The 23,448-nt window shown below is 38.5% G+C and overlaps 1 protein-coding gene across 2 annotated transcripts in view; it reads left to right on the top strand.

The window, feature by feature from the left end:
- The window catches only part of usp45 (ubiquitin specific peptidase 45), a 98,957-nt gene that overhangs the window by 39,157 nt on the left and 36,352 nt on the right, over nucleotides 1-23,448 (top strand). For both annotated transcript variants that reach the window (XM_063040883.1, XM_063040882.1), the window contains exons 6-9: nucleotides 8,845-8,993; nucleotides 9,546-9,641; nucleotides 9,851-9,981; nucleotides 19,358-19,445. In XM_063040883.1, coding sequence (XP_062896953.1) covers nucleotides 8,845-8,993; nucleotides 9,546-9,641; nucleotides 9,851-9,981; nucleotides 19,358-19,445 — 464 coding nt within the window. The remainder of the gene's footprint in view (nucleotides 1-8,844; nucleotides 8,994-9,545; nucleotides 9,642-9,850; nucleotides 9,982-19,357; nucleotides 19,446-23,448) is intronic.

Raw genomic sequence — 23,448 nt, forward strand, 5'->3', positions numbered from 1 at the left:
TGGAGTAATGTAGCTTAGAGATAGCGTGGAAGGTGGGACGGTGGGGGGGGGTCAAGGCATGCAGAAATGCCGTTATCACCCAGCGGAAGATACCTGCAGCCCACAGCAGCAGGTAGATTCATCCCCATCCTTCCCGCTGGTCTTTCAAACCCTCGTTCCTACGTATAGCTTGTTCATTAGCTGGATGCTGTAACTGGGGACAACCTATACTGCTGTTGTCAGCTTGTCACTTGACAGTGCTAAACTTATTTCTACAGTTCACTGTCGTCCTTCACATCTTCCTCTGAAGTGACAGTTTTGAAGTTGTAAAAGGCTGCCAATCATTTAATTGTGATTTTGAATAATTACATTTCTTTGAATTTATTTAAAATATTTCATTAGGAAACTAGAGCTTCAGAATTTATTATTACCTCAGAATTAATATGCTGCACAAAAACACATATTGATTATCAGACTGTCACCTCTGTGAACAGTACAGGACAGTTGCAGGCCCTATGACCCACAATGTTGTGCTGATCCAATTAAATTAGTAATCCAATGGATTAGTAATCCAATTAATCTCTTCTGTCTACACCATGTCCATATCCTTCCATTTTTCTCACATTCATGTGCCCATCTAAACATCTCTTAAAAGTCTGAAATGCTTCTGCCTCTAGCACCACCCCAGGCAGTGCATTCCAGGCACCCACCACTCTCTGTGTAAAAAAAAAATAATTGCTCCTCACATCTCCTTTGAAATTACCCCCTCTCAACTTAAAATGCATACCCTCTAATATTAGACATTATAACCCCTCGAAAAAAGGTGTTGTCTGTATCTATGTACTCAATCTGTGCCTCTCATAATTTTATAAACGTTTGTCAGATCTCCCCTTAGCCTCCGCCGACCCAGAGAAAACAACCCAAGTTTGTTCAACCTCTTGTTACAGCACAAGCCCTCTAATCCATACTCTACTCTGCAGTATTTGTTCCTATTGCCAAGTTGTTTTCTAATTATTCTAATTAACTTTAATTCTTACTGAATAGATAACATGCTTATGCGATTTGACAATTGTGAATTAAATTGTTCCTTTTTTGTTTTAATACTCAAAGGAACAAATGTGGTCTATGCTACTTGTGTTAAGATGTCATTTAGCTATGAAGCTGAATGCATTTATTGAGTTTGCCCTGTGGATATGCTCCGCAGCGCCAGGACAATCCATATTTGGTGGCTGAGCAAGAACCAGGTGGTGCTGTAAAGCTTAGCACAGTGAAGCGTAGACAGATCCAGGCTTGACATTTGCCATTCTGTAGTGCTGCAGGGAAGAGAAAAATCTGCTTTTCCATATGTTTCTGGTTTATTTTTTGCCTGCAGTTTGGTCCAGATGGCAATGTGAACATTGTTTACCTTGCAGTGCTGCCCCAGATGTGGGATTCATCCATGGGCATTTCACAGCCGCCTGCCTCTTTCTAAGAATATGTTGGCATAATAAATTTTAACTTATTAGATGATAATTTAACATGCAAATACTGTGGTTTAATAAACTAAATATTGCTTGCAGAGTACTTCCACATCAGCATCAGAATCAGGTTTAATATCACTAGCATATATAGTGAATTTGTTGCTTATGACAGCAGTACATAAAAAAAACAACCTATAAATTACAATAAGAAATACATTAAAATATGTGATGCAGACAAGGAGCATAAAACACGAAAGTAATTTACGAGGGTTCACTGTCCATTTGGAAATCTGATGGTGGAGGGGAAGAAGCTGTTCCTAAAATGTTGAGTATGTGCCTTCAGGCTCCTGTACCTCCTCTTTGATGGGTAGCAATGAGAATAGTGCATGTGCTGGGTGACGGGGTCCTTAATGATTGATGCCGTTTAATAATAAATCAAGTCAATTCAAGTCACTTTTTATTGTCATTTCGACCATAACTGCTGGTACAGTACACAGTAAAAATGAGATGTTTTTCAGGACCATGGTGCTACATGAACAATACAAAAACTATACTGAACTACATAAAACAACACAGAACTACACTAGACTACAGACTGACCCAGGACTGCATGAAGTGCACAAAACAGTGCAGGCATTACAATAAATAATAAACAAGACAATAGGCACAGTAGAGGACGTTAGGTTGGTGTCAGTCCAGGCTCTGGGTATTGAGGAATCTGATGGCTTGTGGGAAGAAACTGTTACATAGTCTGGTCGTGAGAGCCCGAATGCTTTGGTGCCCTTTGCCAGATGGCAGGAGGAAGAAGAGTTTGTATGAGGGTGCGTGGGGTCCTTCATAATGCTGTTTGCTTTACGGATGCAGCGTGTGGTGTAAATCTCTGTAATGGCGGGAGGAGAGACCCCACTGATCTTCTCAGCTGACCTCACTATCTGCTGCAGGGCCTTGCGATCCGAGATGGTGCAATTTCTGAACCAGGCCGTGATGCGGCTGCTCAGGATGCTCTCAGTACAACCTCTGTAGAATGTGGTGAGGATGGGGGGTGGGAAATGGACTTTTCTCAGCTTTCGCAGAAAGTAGAGACACTGCTGGGCTTTCTTTGCTATGGAGCTGGTGTTGAGGGACGAGGTGAGATTCTCCGCCAGGTGAACACCAAGAAATTCGGTGCTCTTAACGATCTCTGCAGAGGAGTCGTCGATGTTCAGTGGAGAGTGGTCGTTCCGTGTCCTTCTGAAGTATAGATAATGAAGTAGAGATTAAAAACATAATGGAAATTGTTTATATTTTTTGATGTTTGGTATTTAGTGTTCTGCATGTACAAGACTACTTCAGTTTGAGTAACAATCCACACTCAGTTTCAACAATCCACACTCAGTTTCAAATGTTAAAAGGTACATTTATTATCAAAGTATTTATACAGTGTACAATCTTGAGATTCGTCCTCTGCAGGCAGCCACGAAACGAAGAAACATCATAGAACCATACAAAGAAAACATCAAACACCCAACACACAAAGAAAGGAGCAAATCATGCAAACAGCAAAAAGCAACCACGTACCACACAGAACATTGCATTGTAATGGTAATTGAGTGGGAAGATGGGGTTGAGTCCTCCTAATTCATTTGGACCAGTGTAAGGAGTTATCCCTATGATCATAGTTACTTTTACTGGTGTGACACCAGAACTATGTTGCTGCAAATATAGATCTGGTCTGACAATTTACCCTCTTTGAGTGCCTCAAGGCAATAAAAGATTCCTTTAAGAAACTTGAAACCACTCCTTGTCTATGTAATGGATGGATCTTTTGAATCTGCAGGTATTACATTGGCTTTGGGTTGATTTTTATTGGTATTTTGGTTCTGAATATAAATGGATCAATAAAGAAATGTGTCAGGTCTAAATATACATTACCCTTTGATCACCCTTAGTCCCTGGTAAATGTGGATCACTTTCCGTAATCTCAGGGGCCCTATCTTGCTGAGGACAGAAGTTGATGGTGAAGTCTATCATTACTTCAACATTAACTTCCTCAGGACTCACACTGCCAGGTTCAGAAACAGTTATTACTCCTCAACCAGGAAGCTCTTGAACCAGAAAGGATAACTTCACTCAATTTCACTTGCCCCATCACTGAACTGTTCTTACAAGCTGTGGACTCACTTTCAAGAATTATTCATCTCATATTCTTGGTGTGTACGTATGTGTGTGTGTATTTATTTATTATTTTCTCTTTTGTATTTACAATGTTTGTCGTCTTTGCACTTTGGTTGTTTGTATTGTTGAGCGCAGTCTTTCATTGATTCTATTGTGTTGGATTTATTGTGCGAGAAAATGAATCTCGGTTGTACAGTATATGATGGCAAATATGTACTTGGATAATTAATTTATTCTACTTTCAATATGATACCATAGCCTATGGCTGTCTGACCAGGAAAAACGACTCTTCAAACATCAGGATCTGAAAAACTCAGCACAAATTCATGGTCTGCTGAACAACAGGTATCCTTACCTTCCTGAAAAATGCATTACCTACAGCAAGCACTGCAGAATGTTATTGCAACATCCATTGGCAAGATATTCCTTTCCTCAGGCCAACATCCTAGCTGATTGTGAAGCTGTTTTGGAATCATGGGGGAAAACAAAATCAAGTTGTACCTAAAAACTGGAATGAGCATTTACCTGAAAAGTTTGAAAGTTAAAGGTTGGAGCAACCACATTTCATCTAGTTTATAATATTGGAACTGTAATTGAAGCAGGTTCTTGTACTCTGTCAGGTTTGTCAGAGATGTTGAAATAAATTGCCTAGATACAGGGACGTGTAACAGTTCTGGTTGTCCCATTATAGGGAGGTTATTAAGACTTTCGAGAGGTTGCAGAAGTGGTTTACCAGGATGCTGCCTGGATTAGAGGGCATGTGCCATAATGAGGGGTTGGACAAACTTGGATTGTTTTCTCTGGAGCAGCAGAGGTTGTGGAGAGGTTTATAAGAATATGAGAGGCATAAATAAACTAGGCAGACAGTATCCTTTACCGAGGTTGAAATATATAATGGCAGACTGCATGCACTTAAGGTGAGGGAATAATTTTAAAGGAGATGCAAGGGGCAAGTTTTTTTTTACATAGAAGGTGAGTGTTAGGTGCCTGGCGTGGTGGTTAGAGGCTTTTAAGAGATGTGTGGATAGGCACACGATTGTGAGGAAAATGGTAGGATATGGACAATTGTGTAGGCAGAGGGGATTAGTTGGCCATTTGATTACTAGTTTATTTGGTTCAGCACAGCATGGTGGGTTGTAGGTCCTGGTCCTGTTCCTGTGCTGTACTGTGCCTATATAATACATTGAAAGTGGGCATGCAGGTACAGCAGGCGGTGAAAAAGGCGAACGGTATGCTGGCATTTATAGCGAGAGGATTCGAGTACAGGAGCAGGGAGGTACTACTGCAGTTGTACAAGGCCTTGGTGAGACCACACCTGGAGTATTGTGTGCAGTTTTGGTCCCCTAATCTGAGGAAAGACATCTTTGCCATAGAGGGAGTACAAAGAAGGTTCACCAGATTGATTCCTGGGATGGCAGGTCTTTCATATGAAGAAAGACTGGATGAACTGGGCTTGTACTCGTTGGAATTTAGAAGATTGAGGGGGGATCTGATTGAAACGTATAAGATCCTAAAGGGATTGGACAGGCTAGATGCGGGAAGATTGTTCCCGATGTTGGGGAGGTCTAGAACGAGGGGTCACAGTTTGAGGATAGAGGGGAAGCCTTTTAGGACCGAGGTTAGGAAAAACTTCTTCACACAGAGAGTGGTGAATCTGTGGAATTCTCTGCCACAGCAAACTGTTGAGGCCAGTTTATTAGCTATGTTTAAAAGGAAGTTAGATATGGCCCTTGTGGCTACAGGGGTCGGGGGGTATGGAAGGAAGGCTGGGTTCTGAGTTGGATGATCAGCCATGATCATAATAAATGGCGGTGCAGGCTCGAAGGGTCGAATGGCCTACTCCTGCACCTATTTTCTATGTTTCTATGTTTCTAATACTGATGTTTTTGACAGAATTTGACTTTGTGTAGTTTAAGGGAAAATGAATGCCTGGCATTAAAGCATAATCCAAACTTGGTAACTTCAGCAATAATGAAATTGTGAGATACATTATTATGGTGAGATAAAATAAAAATGCTAAAAATATCAAGAAGTTTTTTTAAGAGTGTATTTCTGGAGGGAGAGGAGAACTTATATTTGTTCGCATGTCAAATGAGTCTTTGAGAGGCTTATAAGAAACAATTTTAAAAAGCTAATCACTTTCAAAAACTCTACTTATGTTCTCAGTATTATTTATTTTTTTATGTACACAATTTGTCTTATTTTGAACATTGGTGAACTGTCAATCTTTGTTAATATAGGTTTTCATAAATTATATTGTATTTCTTTATTTTTCTGTAAGTACCTGCAGGAAAATGTATCTCAAGGTAGCATACGTACTTTGATAAAAAAATTTGCTTTGACTTCAACTTGAACATTTGACAATTGGCACTATGCTACCATACCAAAGCACCTTATTCTCCTGTACAAGTAAATTTTATGTTAATTCAGCAGGATAAATGCGTAGAATTAACTGGCACAAAAACCTTCTACATAAGTACGTTCTCTTATGATTAGATTCCTATCCTTAACATGCAAGAGAATGTTAATATAAGGCAAGTCGAATATGAACCATTAATCCACTCATCCACTGTGTTTTCTGTTGTCTATCAGTTAGATTTTAACATGCTATCTACATTATCTTTGTACTGCTCATTGTTGCTAAACTCCAAATAGGTCGAATGTCTTTATTTGCAGAATCTTTTGCCAAATGAAAGTTGGAATATAGTGGACTATGGTAGTCAGGTCTATGCTATTCCTGTAGGCTAGAAATTAATGATGCCCGTCTCTTCCCTGCCCTCTCGGCTCTTAAGTGATATGGCAAATAGATTTACAAGGTCTCCATGCTGGTTGCACTTCCTACTGGGACATTTTGGACATCTGTTTTGCTTTCTAGTATGATTCAAGCACTGCTTCCTTTTGCAGCTGCACCCTAACCCAGCAGATCTTGGTGCTCGCGGCAAAAAACTTTCAGCTGTTATCTGATGACAGAAACTATGTTCATATTTGAATGTATAATATTAATCCTATTAAAGCTAAAACTACTTGTGCACAACAGTCTGTAATGTGTGTGTGATTGCATAAAATTTTAAAAAATAAATGCAACTTATTAGATAATTTTTCCCAATTGAAACAGTAATCGCAATATATTTCAAGTAATCAAGGCTGTAAACCAAATATTATTTGTCATTTCAAGCCAACTTTTGTTAGGATAGATTGAGATTCTTAGGAATCCGCATTCTGTGAGATTTATTTGTGACGAAAACATACTTTTTATTTTTTAATACATAAAATTAAAGAAAAATGCATTCTTTGTGACTTCCTAGATTTTTGTGGGAGATTTTTCATTACTAATTGGTTCAGCTCAGCATTGTGGACCAAAGGGCTTGTTCTGTGCTGTACTGTTCTATGTTCTATTTTTTGCTACCAATTTGTTTAGAATTTTGCTAGCAGGAAAGTTTTATGTGCGCTATTAATACTTGCCTATTTTTTAAAATAAATTGATTTAAATGCAGGGTTACAAGTTATATTAGTTTGTATATCTCTCAACATAATCACTTTCCAAATACATTTTAATTTTGCACGTTCTGTAGGTATTATTTTTCAAGGTAACATTAATTTGCTTCTTGCTACCTTGCACCAAGCACTTTCTATGCAAGCATAATCAATATGACACTACTCCGCACCAGGTTCCCAAAGCACTGTTTAGTTAAGAAAGCAATTCATTAGTTTCAAACTCCTAGCAGTGCACAACTCACACAACCATCACATAGTTCTAGAACAAATCTTACGCAATCAAGAAAAATTACCAGGGCCTCTTCTTTCTGACGAGACTGAAGAGAGCTGGACTTTTCACATCCATACTCGCGTCCTAACATGCTACATCACTGCATGCTCTGGAGACTGTACTTCAGCAGACAGAAAGGCTTTATAATGGGTCATCAAAACTGCCCAGTGCATCAACAGCATCAGCCTACCCACTATCAAGGACATACAGTTAAAACGGAAAAAGGCCAGCAATGTCATTAAGGATGCCACCCACTCTGCTCATGGACATTTAGTCCCGCTCCCGTCAGGGAGGTGGTTATGTAACATCACACCAGGACCACCAGACAAGAACAGTTATTTTCTCTAAGCAGTAAGGCTGATCAATACCTCCACCCACTAACCTACCCCACCATATCCCCAACCACCACTACTTTATCATTTCCTGTCAGTCACCTTATGTACAGACACTTCTGTACCTAGCATCACTTTATGCACATATAATCAATCTACGTATTTGTATCTATATTTATTTTTTATATTATTGTGTTCTTTATCTTAGTGTATTTTTATATGCTGCATCAGATCTGGAGTAGCAATTATTTTGCTCTCCTTTTCACTTGTGTACTAGAAATTACATGAAACAATCTTGAATCCTGAATCTTGTTTCCTTGAATTTGTCATGTTAGGTTGATGTCACAAAGTGTTCTCCCCTAATCATAATGCAGAACCACTTCTCAAACTGTTTATAAATATAATCCTGCTTGCTTGGCCTAGGGTTAAAATCATTTAGTGCTTATTTGGTTGCCTTTTGGATAAATTCGTTATTTTCTTTTGCTGCTTGAGGTGGAGAAGTGAAAACCTTTAGATCCAAGTTGTGCCTCTTTAAGTTCATGTTCTTTGCCTTCATAGCATTTCAGAATTGTTCTTGATTATAGCCAATTCAAACCATAAACTAATGTATGAAAATACTTAAATTGGTAAGCAAATAGAAGTATTGCATTTCTGGACATACTTCAGAATTGAAGATATATTGGGTTTTAGGCTGATATGTATGTGGAAGGCCGAAAAATGTGAACAGTAACTTTTAAGATGGATCCTGGATAAGGGGGAATCCATATATAACATATAATAAAAAAGAACATTTGAAATATTCTTAAATATTTTCCATTACCTGAATATAAGCACGCAAGATTCTTTAGCTGCTGGAAATTTTAAGCAACATACACAAGATGCTGAAGGAACTCATGAAATCAGGCAGCATCTATGGAAAGGAGTAAACAGTCGACATTTCTTACCGAGACCCTCCATTTCATCAGGAAATATCAACTGTTTTATTCCCCTCCATAGATGCTGCCTGATTTGCTGCTTTCGTAAGCATTTTGTGCGTGTATTGCACTTTGGCTGAAAATGACTGTTTTGTTCATAAGCATTTTTTGGTATATATCATGAGTGCTATATTTGTAGCTTACCAACGTTCTTGAAAAAAATCCTTTTCTCCTTTAAGGTTTAAGTTCTAATTCGATGAAAGTTCAAGATGAAAACTCAGATGGTGGTGAAACAGTGAGAGGAAAACATACAATCAGTAATGCAGCCGTTCCTGTCAAAGGGCTGAGCAATTTAGGAAATACTTGCTTTTTTAATGCTGTTATGCAGGTAAGCAACTGAGACTCAATACTGCTGTTTTCTCCACATTTCTAATCTGTTCGCTTTCCATTTCCCTTTTGTTACACATCTACACAATAATGGATTTCTGGAAATAATTCAAAAATATTTTGCATTTGCAAAGAGGAGAATATACACAAAGCACTAAGGGGGAATCAAATGTTGTTTCTCAAATATATTTAAATTGATATATTTGAAAATGGGATTATTTCACTCATTTTATAGATAATGGTACTCCTGGAACTCGAAGCAGTGTTAACAAAATGGGAAGTATAAAAACTTTGTAATAATTTGGAAACTTAGTTTCAGATGTGATAGGGAATAAGGAATGCCAATCTTGAAAGGTCTCGGCCCAAAATGTCAATTGTTTATCCCCTCCATGGATGCTGCCTGACTTGCTGAGTTCCTTCAGTGTTTTGCGTGTTACTTGGGATTTGCAACATCTGCAGAATCTCTTGTGTTGCATGTGTGATACTTAGGCTTCTTCATTGCTGTTGCATATGTGATACAACAAATTATGTTTTAACTCTTTTTTTGTTTTAGAACATGGCTCAGACCCATATACTCAATGATCTTATGCATGACATGAAGGAAAAGGGAACAAAATTAAAGATCTGTCCACCTATGGAATCAAATTTGGTAGGTGATGCGACTTCTCCTGGTTAAAATTAACTTCAGTTTCCAATTCTAATTCTGGAGTTGAGCCAAGATGGATTCAAAATCCTGACTCGTAATTGGAATAAAAAAAAATCATTACTAAGTGAATTCAGTTTTGATTTATTTCTGCAAACAAGAATGGCAGTTATACTGGAATACTAATTTCTATTTAATATATCATTTGTGCTCAGGATCCTTTGATGGTGATACTTCCCAGCCCTGGATCTTTGACCTCAGCTGTGCATTTATTTCTTCATAGTATGAAAGAAGCAGGAAAAGGGCCACTCGTACCAAGAATTCTTTTCAATCTGTTATGTCAGAGGTAATTGTATTTTTGCGGCATCTTGAAATATTCAACAACTCACAATCTCTAGGATATAAGGGAGGAATCTGGCCTGCACAGTAGCGTAGAAGTTAGTGTATTGCTAATGCAGCACCAGCAACCAGGGTTCAATTCCCATCACTGTCTGTAAGGAGTTTGTACGTTCTCCCTGTGATTGTGTGGGTTTCCTCTGGGTGCTCCAGTTTCCTCCCACATTCCAAAGACGTCTGGGTTAGTAGGTTAATTGGTCACATGGGTGTAATTGGGTGGCATGGGCTCGTTGGGCCGAAGGGCCTGTTATCGTGCTGTACCTCCAAATAAAATGTGTTTTGGGGTTTATGTACTGCAAGGTCACGCACTCACCAAAAGCATATTATGAAGACACGTTTTGTACAATATAAAGTACTCTTGCTAGAAATACAAAATAAAAATAGAAGTACTGAAAATGTGTATCAGGTTATGTCTTAAAGCTGAAACAACACAATTTATTTTTTGTTTGTCCACCACCACATTCCCTGTTCTCCTAATCTCCCACTGTCACTAGACTCCCCCCTCTGTAAGTTTGGCTGTGGCATCATGTAAGGTAGAAATGAAAAATTATGTCTAAATATTTTAAAAAATCACTTCACTAACAATAGTCTCCTTTATTAACAGTAGCTAAAAAGAAAATTTTCACTAAAATATGTTGAGCCAAACATATTGTTGTAGCTTCATAGGCCTAAAATTTTAAAGATTATTCTGTTTTTTTTATGTTTTTATGCCTAATTGTTTAACTCTTAAATATCACAATGTAACTTTGCATAAATTGCCATGTGTTTTGATGATTTTTCACATAAAATCTACCATCCATGCTTTCTTCATGCTGCTGCCATCAGGAAGAAGGTACAAGAGCCTTGGGTCCCACACCACCAGGTTCAGGAAAAGTTATTACCCCTCAACCTTCAAGCTTCTGAACCAGGGTGTATGACTTCACTCAACTCAACACTGAGACTCTTCATCTCATGTTCTCGATATTTATTGCTTATTTATTATTATTATTATTTTGTATGTCTTTTTTTCATTTTGTATTTGCATAGTTTGTTGTCTTTTGTACATTGGTTGTTTGTCCGTATTGTGAGGGTTTTCATTGACTCTGTTGTGTTTCTTTGTATTTACTGTGAATGCCCACAATAAAATGAATATCAGGGTTGCATATAGTGACATATACTATATGTACTTTGATAATAAATTTACTTTGAACTTTGAAGTAATGGCAAAAAAGGCATAGGGGAAAAAAAGTTATCCATTAATACTTTATAATAATGAAGTATATTTAAATTAGTTTTTAGTAAATATCTACATAACCATTGATGAATAATCCAAAGATACCATCACTTCCTGCTGCTTTGTAAGTTATCTATTTATGTTATTAAACCCTTGAACTATAAGATGTTTAATTTTAAGCCACTAGTAAATCTCAAAGCGCAAATTTTACAGAAGTGAGAGTACACCCCAACGCCAAGCAGAAGTATGTGATCCTCAACAATTTTTTGCATTTCTGCATATATTTTCTTCATTAATTAATGTCACTCCTTCCTTCTGTGCAGCAAGGACATCTGCTGCCTTAGGATCTGTGAGTGTAGCAGTGAAAGTAACTAGTGTTTGACATCAGCTGAGCAGTAGTTCTGAGTGGATGTCATCCTGAGCCAATAGTCAGTGGTGTCTTCCACTTGAGACTTTTGCCCTTGAGAAGGGAATTGGACTTGCAGGCAACAGTCTTTCTGGTTTTATGACAAGAGTCTGTGAAAGTGAAATCAAGAGAAGTCTAAATGTAAAATTATTTAGTTCCAGTAATGTTTTACTGTTGCAGGCAGTACCACAGTTGTCAGTTACAACTTACATTTAATTTGCAGTCTAGATCTTAACCTATTAGGTTGTCTACCTATTAAATGATTCCAATGGCTTGCGTCTCAAATAACCTCTGAAAACCAAGTCCATCTCTTGGCCTTCGTAGGTGGCTTAGCTACCAAGCCGGCAGAATCATTTCTACTGACATGAGAGGAGTACGGTCATGTTACTGGTGCCTTTAGGCAGATGGGGCTCACCCGCTGTGATTGGCAACTTCTCCAGGAGAAGAAAAACTCTGATCTCAAACTTTTATTGCCTTACAGCTATATCCAGTCATGGGAAAGGTTTCGGGAGTAAACCCGAGGGGAAAATCTAGAGTTGAGGTCCCCTAAGACAGTCCTGCATTGTTCAATGCTGAGTGGCAACTCCTATGACACTGCTGGTGCCAAACTGTATTGGTCTCTGCCGTTCCTTTGGATTCATCAGATGCACGAAGAGGGGGAGCCTGCTGCATGGGTAACAGCTTCCTCTCCATGTCGTACTGTCCTGGCTTGTATACAGCTAAGACGCAACATCCATGGTTGGCACTGACCCACGGAGGGCCTCTCTCCATTTGATCTTGTGAAGATGAGTTAACTGTTCTCCCTTGTCTAGTTGTACAGGGCTGCACATGGGATGGGCAGACTGACTGACATTTTAGCTCGTAGGCACGAGTAAAATAGTGATATCATCATATCACAAAACAGGAAATGTGATTGTGAGATGATGCCATATGAGTAACATTTAGATGCTGACAACAGATCAGTGCTCTCACTGGATTCAAGAAGATGGACAACAGACAAGAGCAAATAGCAGCCCAAGTGCATGTTTTAAATTTAGAAGTCTTGGTGTAGCAGTTAACCAAGGTGGTTGTTGGAATGGAAGCTCTAGACCTTTCTTCCTTCAATGTTCTATTGTCTTGTTTCATCGAGAGCAGGTGTTCCCAACCTTTTTCATGCTGTAATAAAATACTGGTCATATTTATCTATTTTTGTTTCATTTGAAAGATCACTAAGTGTTCTTTTTAAATAGTTCCTTCTGATCTATTAAAGCAGAACACCAGAGAGTAACAACAACACTACATAATACTCCCTTTACTGGATTATGTTCTCAGGATGGAAGGAAAATTGAAACTAAGGGGCTGAAGGAACTCATCAAGACAGGCAGTATCTATGGAGGGGAATTAGATCTAAGATTGTTTTATGTTATTACCAGTACACATTTTTAAATTCTTAGATAATGTTTCAAAGTTTACAGTCAGGGATTTAAGTCGTTTCAAGCTTCGCTAATTCAGCACTGCTGAACTCTTAGAGAAAATTATTTTTAATCTGCCAGTAGCAGAGTTAATTGTAGTGCTCAGCGGAATAGAGATTCTGTGAACTACCAACACCGCAACAGCAACCTGGCCTTGGTGGCCCAGCCGAGGAAACAGCAGATACAGGCAGCGTGGGAGGAAGCAGAAATGTGGCTAGAGAGCCAGGGCACCAGCTAGGGTCAGAAGTTAAAAGTAAATTTATTATCTTAGTACAGGTGTATCTGCATATCTTCTTGCAGGCATACGCAGTAGATCCAAGAAATACAATAGAATCAATGAAAGACTGCATTCAACAGGACAGAATGTGTAAAAGACAACAAATTACAAATATAAAAGAAAGAAAAAATAATAATAAATATCGATAAAATTAGATGAAGAGTCCTTGAAAGTAGGTCCATAGGTTGTGGGAACAGTTCAGTGTGGGGCGATTGAAGTTATCCTCTCTGGTTTAATAGCCTGATGGTTGAGTGGTAATAACTGTCCCTGAACTTAGCGGTGTGGGTCCCGAGGCTTCTGTACCTTCCTGAAACCAGCATCAAGAAAAGAGCATGGCTTGGATGGTGGGCGTCCTTGATGATGGATGCCGCTGTCCTGCGACAGCGCTTTGCATAGATGCACTCAATGATGGAGAGGGCTTTATGCATGATGGACTAGGTCATTTCCCGTACTTCTTGTAGAATTTTCGATTCAAGGGCTAAAAGCTAACCTGACCCAGGCTAGCGGTACCATCATCATTCCTGGACAATGTCCACTCACTTGAATATGAAATGGAGTCACTGAGAATGAAGGCACAGAAAGAGATGATAAACTGCTCTGATTTGCACTGAAATATGGCTAAACAGCATCATGCCCGACTCAGTCAGCGTTTCAAGCAGAGGCCCTTTATCAGGACTCTTATCTGTCAAATTATAAGGGAACTCATTGTATTTCATCTGGCAGAAATGTATCCATTTCTTCCAGAATGATTACCTTGTTTTACATCTTTCCTGCTGTGCTTTGCCATCTTCCAAATTTTGGTTGTGATTTTACTTGGTAGGTATTTCGGATGTACCTTTTCATTGCCAGTTAATGATAATTTATGTATGTTGCCTTGTTGGGGAGAAAAATGTAATCTTGGCATTTGGATAACATAGGATAAATCGTTCAAGTTGTGGAGCCCATTCACTCATTATTCATGAGCTGCCTGTTTGGAAATTTTGCTTGTGAAGTGATTAAGTGTCAAGTGTCATTAGTCATGCCCTCTTCTCAGTTCTACCACCAAGGAGAAGGTACAGGAGCCTGAAAATACATGCTCAACATTTCAGGCACGAACAAGAGAAAATCTGCAGATGCTGGAAATCCAAGCAACATTTCAGGAGCTGCTTCTTACCCTCTGCCATTAGATTTCTGACAGACAATGAAACCATGTACACTATCTCACTACTCTTCCTCTCCCTTTGTGCACTACCTATTTATTTTTTAAATACAGTTTTGATTGTAATTGGTATTTTTTATTATTATGTATTGCAATATACTGCAATTTACTATAAATTTCACAACATATGCCAGTGACAGTAAACCTAATCCTGATTTGCTTAGATGTCTAAAACTGATAGTGAGTTAATTCCAGATATCACAAGGATGAGAAACTTTGTATTAGCATACAGCTCTATCCCATGCCTTGTGTCATTGATATTCTATCCTACCTGAGGATTATTGACCTTGTGTTTTCATTCTAAAAGCAATACTGTGAAATAATTAGTTCACAAAGTAGTTTTTGCAAGTGACAGAATAAGAACAGTTTGCTGATATTTTATGCTTATTATTTTATACTAGGATGATGCCACACTTTTTTTCTTTAATAAGCAACATGCCCCAATGTACTTCTATTGAAGAGACCATCTTCAATGTTGTGCAACATTTCTTTGGATGTGGTCAAGTTTCTGCTTTAGGATAGGTTGCTTTTGTAATAGGCTGCTTAAAGTCTGGTACCAATCCATCCGCTGTTAATTTAGTTAGTGTTACAGCTGGCAAACATAATGTTGGGGCAGATTGTGTATATTGCTGCAGGGCCCTTCAGTTTTCCACTATACTGAATTTTAGGATTGCTGACTTCTGACTGATCAGATGAGCAAGTGATTGATACATCAATTAGTCATTAAACACATTTATTAAAGGTTACACATATATTTTGTTGACCGTGATTTCTTGTGACTGCTAGGTTAAGAGAATTCCTTTTAAATAATTGCTACTAAACTTTGAATACATCTTGGTTACTATCTATTGCTAATATTTCCTGTTTTTTTTTACTCGTGTCCCATTTTCTGTTTACTTGTTTCCTTGTCCTTCCCATTTTTGTTCATTTTATCTTAAAGGCCATTTTTAATTGTTTAGGCCTAGTTTTAGTATATTTTAATCACTAGTGCTTTTTGAAATAAATGTACAGGAACTAATAGACACAAACTGGAAAGATTAGGTACTTTTATTTATCTGTTTTCTGGGATCTAGGCATTGCTGGAAAGGCCATATACAGTGAATTCAGGTTAATTGGGACACATTGGGACCAATATATTTTCGCCCAATTAAGTGGCTGCCCCAATTAGTTGAAGTTTCATGGAAAAAGTTAAAAGGCTATTAAAAAAAGACAAACTACCATTTAACTGAGTAACAAATAATGTACTTAAATACAGAACAAATTAGAAGACTATCAATACTTCTACAGTACTGTAAAACTGTGTATTAGTTCTCATAGTTATCAAGGGAGGAATTACACTGCTGTGTTCTTTAGATTGACTGTAAATGAAAAAAATCTGTGCAGACACCTAGTGCAGATATTGGACTGCCTTCATACAGCACTTCAATGCGAAATCTTCATTTTCAGTGTAACATTCAAAATGATTGTTCATGCCTTCAATTTCTTTGTAGTTCCTTACTTGTTGAAGTAGTGAATCGTTTCATTTAAACTCTTGGCCGTTTCTGGCATCTGCAAGCCTGAATGCTTGAAACTGTAGTGAGCAAAACAGTTCTGAATTGTCTTACTGCTTATTTCTTGCCAACTATTAGTGACAAAAATCATTGCTTTTTGAACACAAATACACTCAGCTGGCGCTACTTATAAGCTGGAATTTCTAATTTTGTAGTGTCTAATAGCCACACAAATGTGTGCGACTGGTGCTAGTTAGAAACTGTTTAGCAACAGGCTCCTGCCCCAATTAAGCAGCATAGTATCCCAAATAAACAAAGAGAACCCTGGCAATTTTCTCGATTAGTTTTTGTTCTTTTTAGAATTATCCCGAATAAACGGCTAACCTGATTAACTGAATCCACTATATATAAGCCTTCTCTAATTGTCCTGGAGAAGATGAGAAGTGTTTAGAATCACTGCAAGACTGTCGTAGTGCTGTTGCATAGCAAGTTCTAGCATTAAGATATATTGATGATTAAGGATAGATGATATATTTGTAATTCAGGATGTGTGTGGGCCACTTGTTTAGTGTTGAATTTCTTGAGGGTTGTGGCCAGGATTCTGTAGTGTTTCTGCCTGCTGTCTTGATGATGGAAAGGCTTTGGTGCTTCAGGAGGTGAGCTGCATGCTGCAAAACGCTCAACATCTGACTTGTTCCTGTAGCCCTAGGATTTGCACGACTCGTCCAATTGAGTTTCTGGTCAATGGTAAACACACAGAATGATGATAATGGGGGACCCTGCAATGGTAATGCCATTGAATTCAAGAGTGAGTATTAAACTCCTTTTGGTTGGAGGTGGTTATTTCAAGGCATTTAAACCTGCATTAAAATAGCAAATGTCAGGATCTTGATTTATGAAGGCTTTGGCAGCTTCAGTCACTAAGGAGTAGTGAATGGAATTGAATATTGTCTAATCTTCAGGAAATGGTCCTTGTATGGTGAAATTTCTTATTTTGTGACAGCAGAACTGTGCAAGACAAATCTATAATTTACAAAAATAAGTAGTGCAAAATGGGCAGAGGGAAAAAAAGGTGTTTCTAAATCATTCAGTGCAGGTCTTCAGGCTCCTGTGCCTTCTCCTTGATGGTATTAATGTTACTACCATCAGGAGGAGTTACAGGATGGTGAGGGTCCTTAAAAATGGATGCCACCTTTTTGAGGTACTGCTCCTTGAAAATGTCCCTAATGGTGGGAAGGGTGCTATTATTCAAATAAACTGGACATAGTCATTTTGCATATGACAAAAATAGGTTGACTATTATTGGACTCGGTGTACACTAACCTACACTAACTCCAAAAGAAAAAAATTACTGCAGGTGGTAGAAATTGGGAAGGAAAACAAAAAAAGCATGTTGGAAATACTTAAGCCAGGCAGCATCTTTGAAGAGAAGAAGCATTCACATTTCTGATCAATAATCTTTCAACAGAAGTAATTTCATCTATTTGATGGCCAAGAAGATTTTATACCCATACGTGTATACCCCACCAAAGTTAGATCAACCATACCTTCATCTGTGATCTTGTCATCGCTAATTAACTGGATTCTGAATATTCACACTTATTCCTCAATCATACTTTATTTTACTTGTGTGTAAAGAGACCAGCATGGCCTCTGTCACCACACAGTTCTTAAGTCTGAACAGGGAAATGCCACTTTTACACAGAATTGGCTAGCAGTTGCAGGTTTTGACCATTTAGTAAACTGTGTGTATTTGAATCCCTTACTTGCAAGATAAATCACCTCAGCAGAGGTGTTAAAAGTGAATAGTTATTCCAAGCTAACAACCAATGATATTTTAAAGATAGTAAAGCAATTGTTCCCGAGTTGGTGTGGGTGTTTCGCATCCTTTCATTATATTTTTATCTTGTCTCCAGTATCTGAGCCTGCTGTGGTCTTCAAAGACTGTCTGTACCCTATTTGCAATCTGTCCTTGCCTGGAGATTCTGTTAGTTCTTGCCTTACTACAACTTCCACCATCTTTTTTAATAAACAAAGTAAAAGCAGAAATATTACTGGATCACAATCACCTCCATTGCTGGTTCAGATGCATCCTTCTGCTTCTTTGCTGCTAGGATGTTAACATGCTGGAAACCAACATAATGATGGGAGAGATGCTAGAATTGATGTGACACTGATGCCTGTTCCAAAAATCTTACTTTCATGCTGAACAACATACTTTTTAATGCTGCAAAAAGTAACATTTTAAACCAAAATAAAGGATGTATATTTGTTTTTATGTCACTAGAACATTGCCTGTGATTAAATTATTTGTGAAGTTTATTCATGGTGAAATTATATATCTCACAAATATGTATATGCACTTGTTTCTCCTTGAAAAACTTGCTGGAAGCAAGATCATTGCTGTGTTTGAGGACTTTTGGATGCTTGATTGACTAGAACATACACAGATGTGCTGACATATGGAAGCCAGTGCCAATGCACCACAACCTGTTGTATCATTGCAGAACAGGTTGGGACTGCTGTTTGTAGCAATCAGGATCTATGGTTAACTGTCTCAAATATACCCTTTTATCAAGACAGATTTCATTTGCTTGTATATGTAGTAGAACATAGAAGAGTACAGCACAGGAACAGGCCCTTCACTCCACAATGTTGTGTCGAACCCATTAAATTAGTAATCAAATGGCCAACTAAACTAATCCCTTCTGCCTACACCATGTCCATATCCTTCCATTTTCCTCACATTTCTGTGGCTATCTAAATACTTCTTAAAAATCTCTAATGCTTCTGCCTCTACCACCACTCTAGGCATCTATCATACTATGTAAAAAAAAATGCTCCTCGCATTTCCTTTGAAATTTTACCCCCTCTCCTCTTAAATGCATGCCCTCTGGTATTAGATATTTCAACCCTAGAAAAAGATACTGTCTGTCTACTGTATCTATGCCTCTCATAATCTTATAAACCTGTATCAAATCTCCCCTCAGCTTCTGATAGTTTGTGAGCTTCCCACAAAACATTGCCGTCTATTGCCTGCACCATTTTGGTTGCCTGCTTGATCTGACCTGTGTGTAGGGTGTGCAAGCCAAGTTTTCCATTGTAAATTGGTACTTGTGACAATAATAAACCAATTCCAGTTCCAATTTTGACAGTATTAGAACTGTGCTGTGTAAAAGGCTGAGGAACTCAATGCTGATCAATTGAGACAGTGCACTAGTATTGCTGGCATAGAATAGTTACAGAGGCACATGGGTGCTTTACAATGTGTTTTGCTTCTCTGCCCAACAGAGCACCACGCTTTAAGGGTTTCCAGCAGCAGGACAGCCAGGAACTGCTTCACTATTTACTCAACGCAATGCAGATTGAGGAAACTAAGGTAATCATATATCTACTATGGAAACATTTGCACATTGGTTGCGTGTCAGTCGTTGTTTGCATTTACAGTAAGGGTGCCACGGTAACGCAGCAGTTAGCACTATAGTATTACAGCTCACGGTGTCGGAATTCGGAGTTTCGTTCCAGTGCTTCCTTTGACCGCATGGGTTTCCTCCAGGTGCTCCAGTTCCCTTCCACAGCCCAAATACAAACAGGTCAGTAAGTTAATTGGTCATTGTAGACGTCCTGTGATTAGGCTAGGGTTAAATAGGTAGGTTGCTAAGTGACACAGCTCGTTGGGCTGGAAGTGCATGTATCTTTAAATAAAATGAATCTCAATGTTGTATATAGTGACACATATGTACTTTGCTAATAAGCTTACAAGGGGTGATTGATAAGTTTGTGGCCTAAGGTAGAAGCAGTCAATTTTAGAAAACCCAGCACATTTATTTTTCAACATAGTCCCCTCCTACATTTACACACTTAGTCCAGCGGTCATGGAGCATACGGATTTTGGACCTGCAGAAAGTGTCCACAGCAGGGGTGATTGATAAGTTTGTGGCCTAAGGTAGAAGGAGATGAGTTATACCGCTCTCGTTACATGCATATGCAGTTCAACTCTTTGAGTGATTATGCAGAAACTTTGAAGTTAATAACTCATCTCCTTCTACCTTAGGCCACAAACTTATCAATCACCCCTGCTGTGGACACTTTCTGGAGGTCCAAGATCCGTATGCTCCACGACCACTGGACTGAGTGTGTAAATCTAGGAGGGGACTATGTTGAAAAATAAACGTGCTAGGTTTTCTAAAATTGACTGCTTCTACCTTAGGCCACAAACTTATCAATCACCCCTCGTACTTTGAACATTAAACTTCATTAAAGGAGGGCAATTAAAGGGAGTTTTAAAACTTTATCATTTGCAGAATATGGATACAGGACATCCTTGCATTAACAGGGACTGAGAGTGGGGGGAGGGGTGTGGGTTTGTGGGTTGCTTTCCTAGAAAATGATCCATATTGTAAACTTCCTTTAACATGGGTGCCTGGAATATTCCCATTACTGGGCCACACCATTGATGTCTAAGCAGAAATTCTAATATTATCTATCAGCATGAAAAACAATGTACATCAAGAACTTTAGATCAGTATTTGCAGTCAGTAGTAAATCATCCCTGGTGCAGAAGTTGAAGAAACTCCCTATATAAGTTGAAGAGAGAAAAATGAAAGGGAGTTGATGTAAACCCTGGGCCTCTGTTGGACAACTTGCTGATACCATACAGAGACTTTCAAGCAGTTCTGCTTTCTGTCGAAGAACAGAAGTAGCATAAGACATTCTAATGCAGGTGAAGAAAGTTGGATTAAAAGGTTCTTGGCAACTTTCTGAAGTTCCTTACAGTATAATGTTCATTAAATAATTAAATATATGATAAAGTTCTATTTCAATTCAAATCATTTACTCACTTTCAAGTACTCTACATCTCATTCTCAGTATTAATTATGTACTTACTATTTGTATTTGCAGAGTTTGTTCTTTTGTACATTGGTTGTTTGGCAGTCTTGTGTGTAATTTTTCATTGGTTCTGTTGTATTTCTTTGTTCTACTGTAAATCCTTGCAAGCAACTGAATCTCAGGGTAGTATACGGTGACACATTTGTAGTTTGATAATAAATTTACTTTGAACTATTGTGCTCATTTACTGCACCAAAATAGATGCTTAATGCTGTGTATCATGCGATGCGTGTTTTCAATTTAAAATGTAAATTATTTTTGACTGTCATTGTATCTCCTGAAGCAGAGTAGTGAGGGAGACGGCTAGCAGGGCAAAAACATGATTGGAAGGACTTTAGACGGTGTGACAAAATTAGACTGTCAGGTCTGTGGATCTATTCAAACTCAACAGCAGTGACAGTTGTGCCAGTCAGAACCGCGGGTACCCGAGTAGCAGAGCATTGTCCGTCCTGGGAACACCACAGCTGTTAATCGAGTTATTGTTGTGGAGTGTCACAACCATGTGGTGTCGAGAGAGGGAGAGAGCCTGCAGCGACGTGCCTGCCACCAGAATCCTTTAGCAGGATTACCACCACGAGCATTCTCTTGTTTAGAAAACTCCATGAAGGATATGTTGTAATGGGCATGAATTACCCTTGCCAGTGATCTTAACAAAACCCTTCAAACTTGATGACTGTGTTTCTCTCCCAAGAAACACGGTTTAAGACGTAGCCTTTTCAAGATAATTCAAGATAGTTTAATGTCATTTCCTGTACACAAGTGTAAAAGGGAATGAAATAATTGTTACTCCGGATCTAATGCAACACAGAAAAAAGTAAAGAGCACAGAAATACTAATAATATGAACAAAACACAATAAATATAAATACATAAGAGAGCTTGTATACATTGACTGTATGTCCATAAAGTGTCGCTGGGCACAGCAGTGTCTGTACAGAAGGTGACTGACAGGAAATGATAAAGTAGTGGTGGTGGGGAGTGTGGAGGGGTGGGTTAATGGGTAGAGGTGTTGATCAGCCGTACTGCTGAGAAAGTAACTGTTTTTTGAGTCTGGTGGTCCTGGTGTGGGTGCTGCATGCCTCCTTCATGAAAGGAGAGGGATCATGAGCAAGATGGGTGGAATTCTTCATGATGTTACTGGCCGTTTTCCAGCACACTTCTGTATATATAGGCTGGTGCCGGAGGTGTGTTGGGCAGTTTTGACTACCCGTTGTAGATCCTTTCCATCCTCAGCTGCGCAGCTGAAACTCTACAATTTTGAGCTGTATAGTCCCACTTCATTGTGAGAGCATAATTGCAAATTGACTGTTTTGCCAGGACCACCATGCTCGAAAGCAGTTACCTTTCCCAAGCATTAGGCTAATCAACACTTCAACTCACTAACCTACCCCTTCACACCCCTCTGCCACCACCACCACCACTTTTATCATTTCCTGTCAGAGTCACCTTATGTAAATGCACTCCTGTGCCAGGTGTCACTTGATGGACATACAATCAATCTACGTATGTAAGCTATGTTATGTATTAAGAGTTATATTGTTTTTTTATTATTGTGTTCTTTATATTATTGTGATTTTTGTGTTGCATCAAGAGTAACAATTACTGAGTTTTCCTTCACACTTGTGTACTGGAAATGACATTAAACAATCTTGAATCTTGAGCAGTCTTGAATCTTTTGGAGAAGAATTTGGTAACTTAAAGATGATGGAGGGAATAAGTCAATAAGTCCTGCAGGGCAGTTCTATTTTTCCAATATTATCTTTAATGGATTATTTAGTACAGTGGCAGGAGAAGTAGTTGAAGCCTGCTGCTAATTAATTAGTGTCTTTCACCACTGTCACTAGCTCCCTGACCATGCAGGGGTGATGCCTTTGTCTGACCTAAATAAATGGTTCAGTGCTCAAAGCTTCACTAATGGGACTGTTGATAAAATCCTAAACCTATTTCAGGGTATTCAGCCAAGCAGTTACGTACTGAATACTTGTGTGACTCAACCATTGCTTAGTTTGGAAAGGAGTTACCGACCAGGTCATATTTGCAATGGACATATGTCACAAGCAAAGGATAAAACTTGTTTTAATTGTATCCTGCACGATTTTTAAAAAAGATTTTCAATACATTATTTATATTTTAACACAAATTTCGATTTAAAGTGATTGTAAGACTATATCATAAACCGAGAGATTTTGTTATTTGTAATAAAGATTCAGTCATGTAATGTTTTATCGGACATTTTACTGTATTGGACATGAGTCATGAATATTCAGCAGGAGTAAGTGAATAGCTCTTCAAGCCAAATTCCCTGCTTTATTCCCATTTTCCTTAGTACCCAAGAATCTGTTCATCATTGCCACCCCTAAAGTGAGCAATTAAGCAGCCACAGCCTCCTAGGATGGAAACTTCTAAAGAAGCTGTTTTACTATAATTATAAGGGCCTAAGTAGAACCATAGCTGAAGTACTCTGTACAATTCTGATCTCCTCACACAAGAACA

This window comes from Mobula hypostoma, chromosome 2 (assembly GCF_963921235.1).
Source record: "Mobula hypostoma chromosome 2, sMobHyp1.1, whole genome shotgun sequence".
Lineage (NCBI taxonomy): Eukaryota > Metazoa > Chordata > Chondrichthyes > Myliobatiformes > Myliobatidae > Mobula > Mobula hypostoma.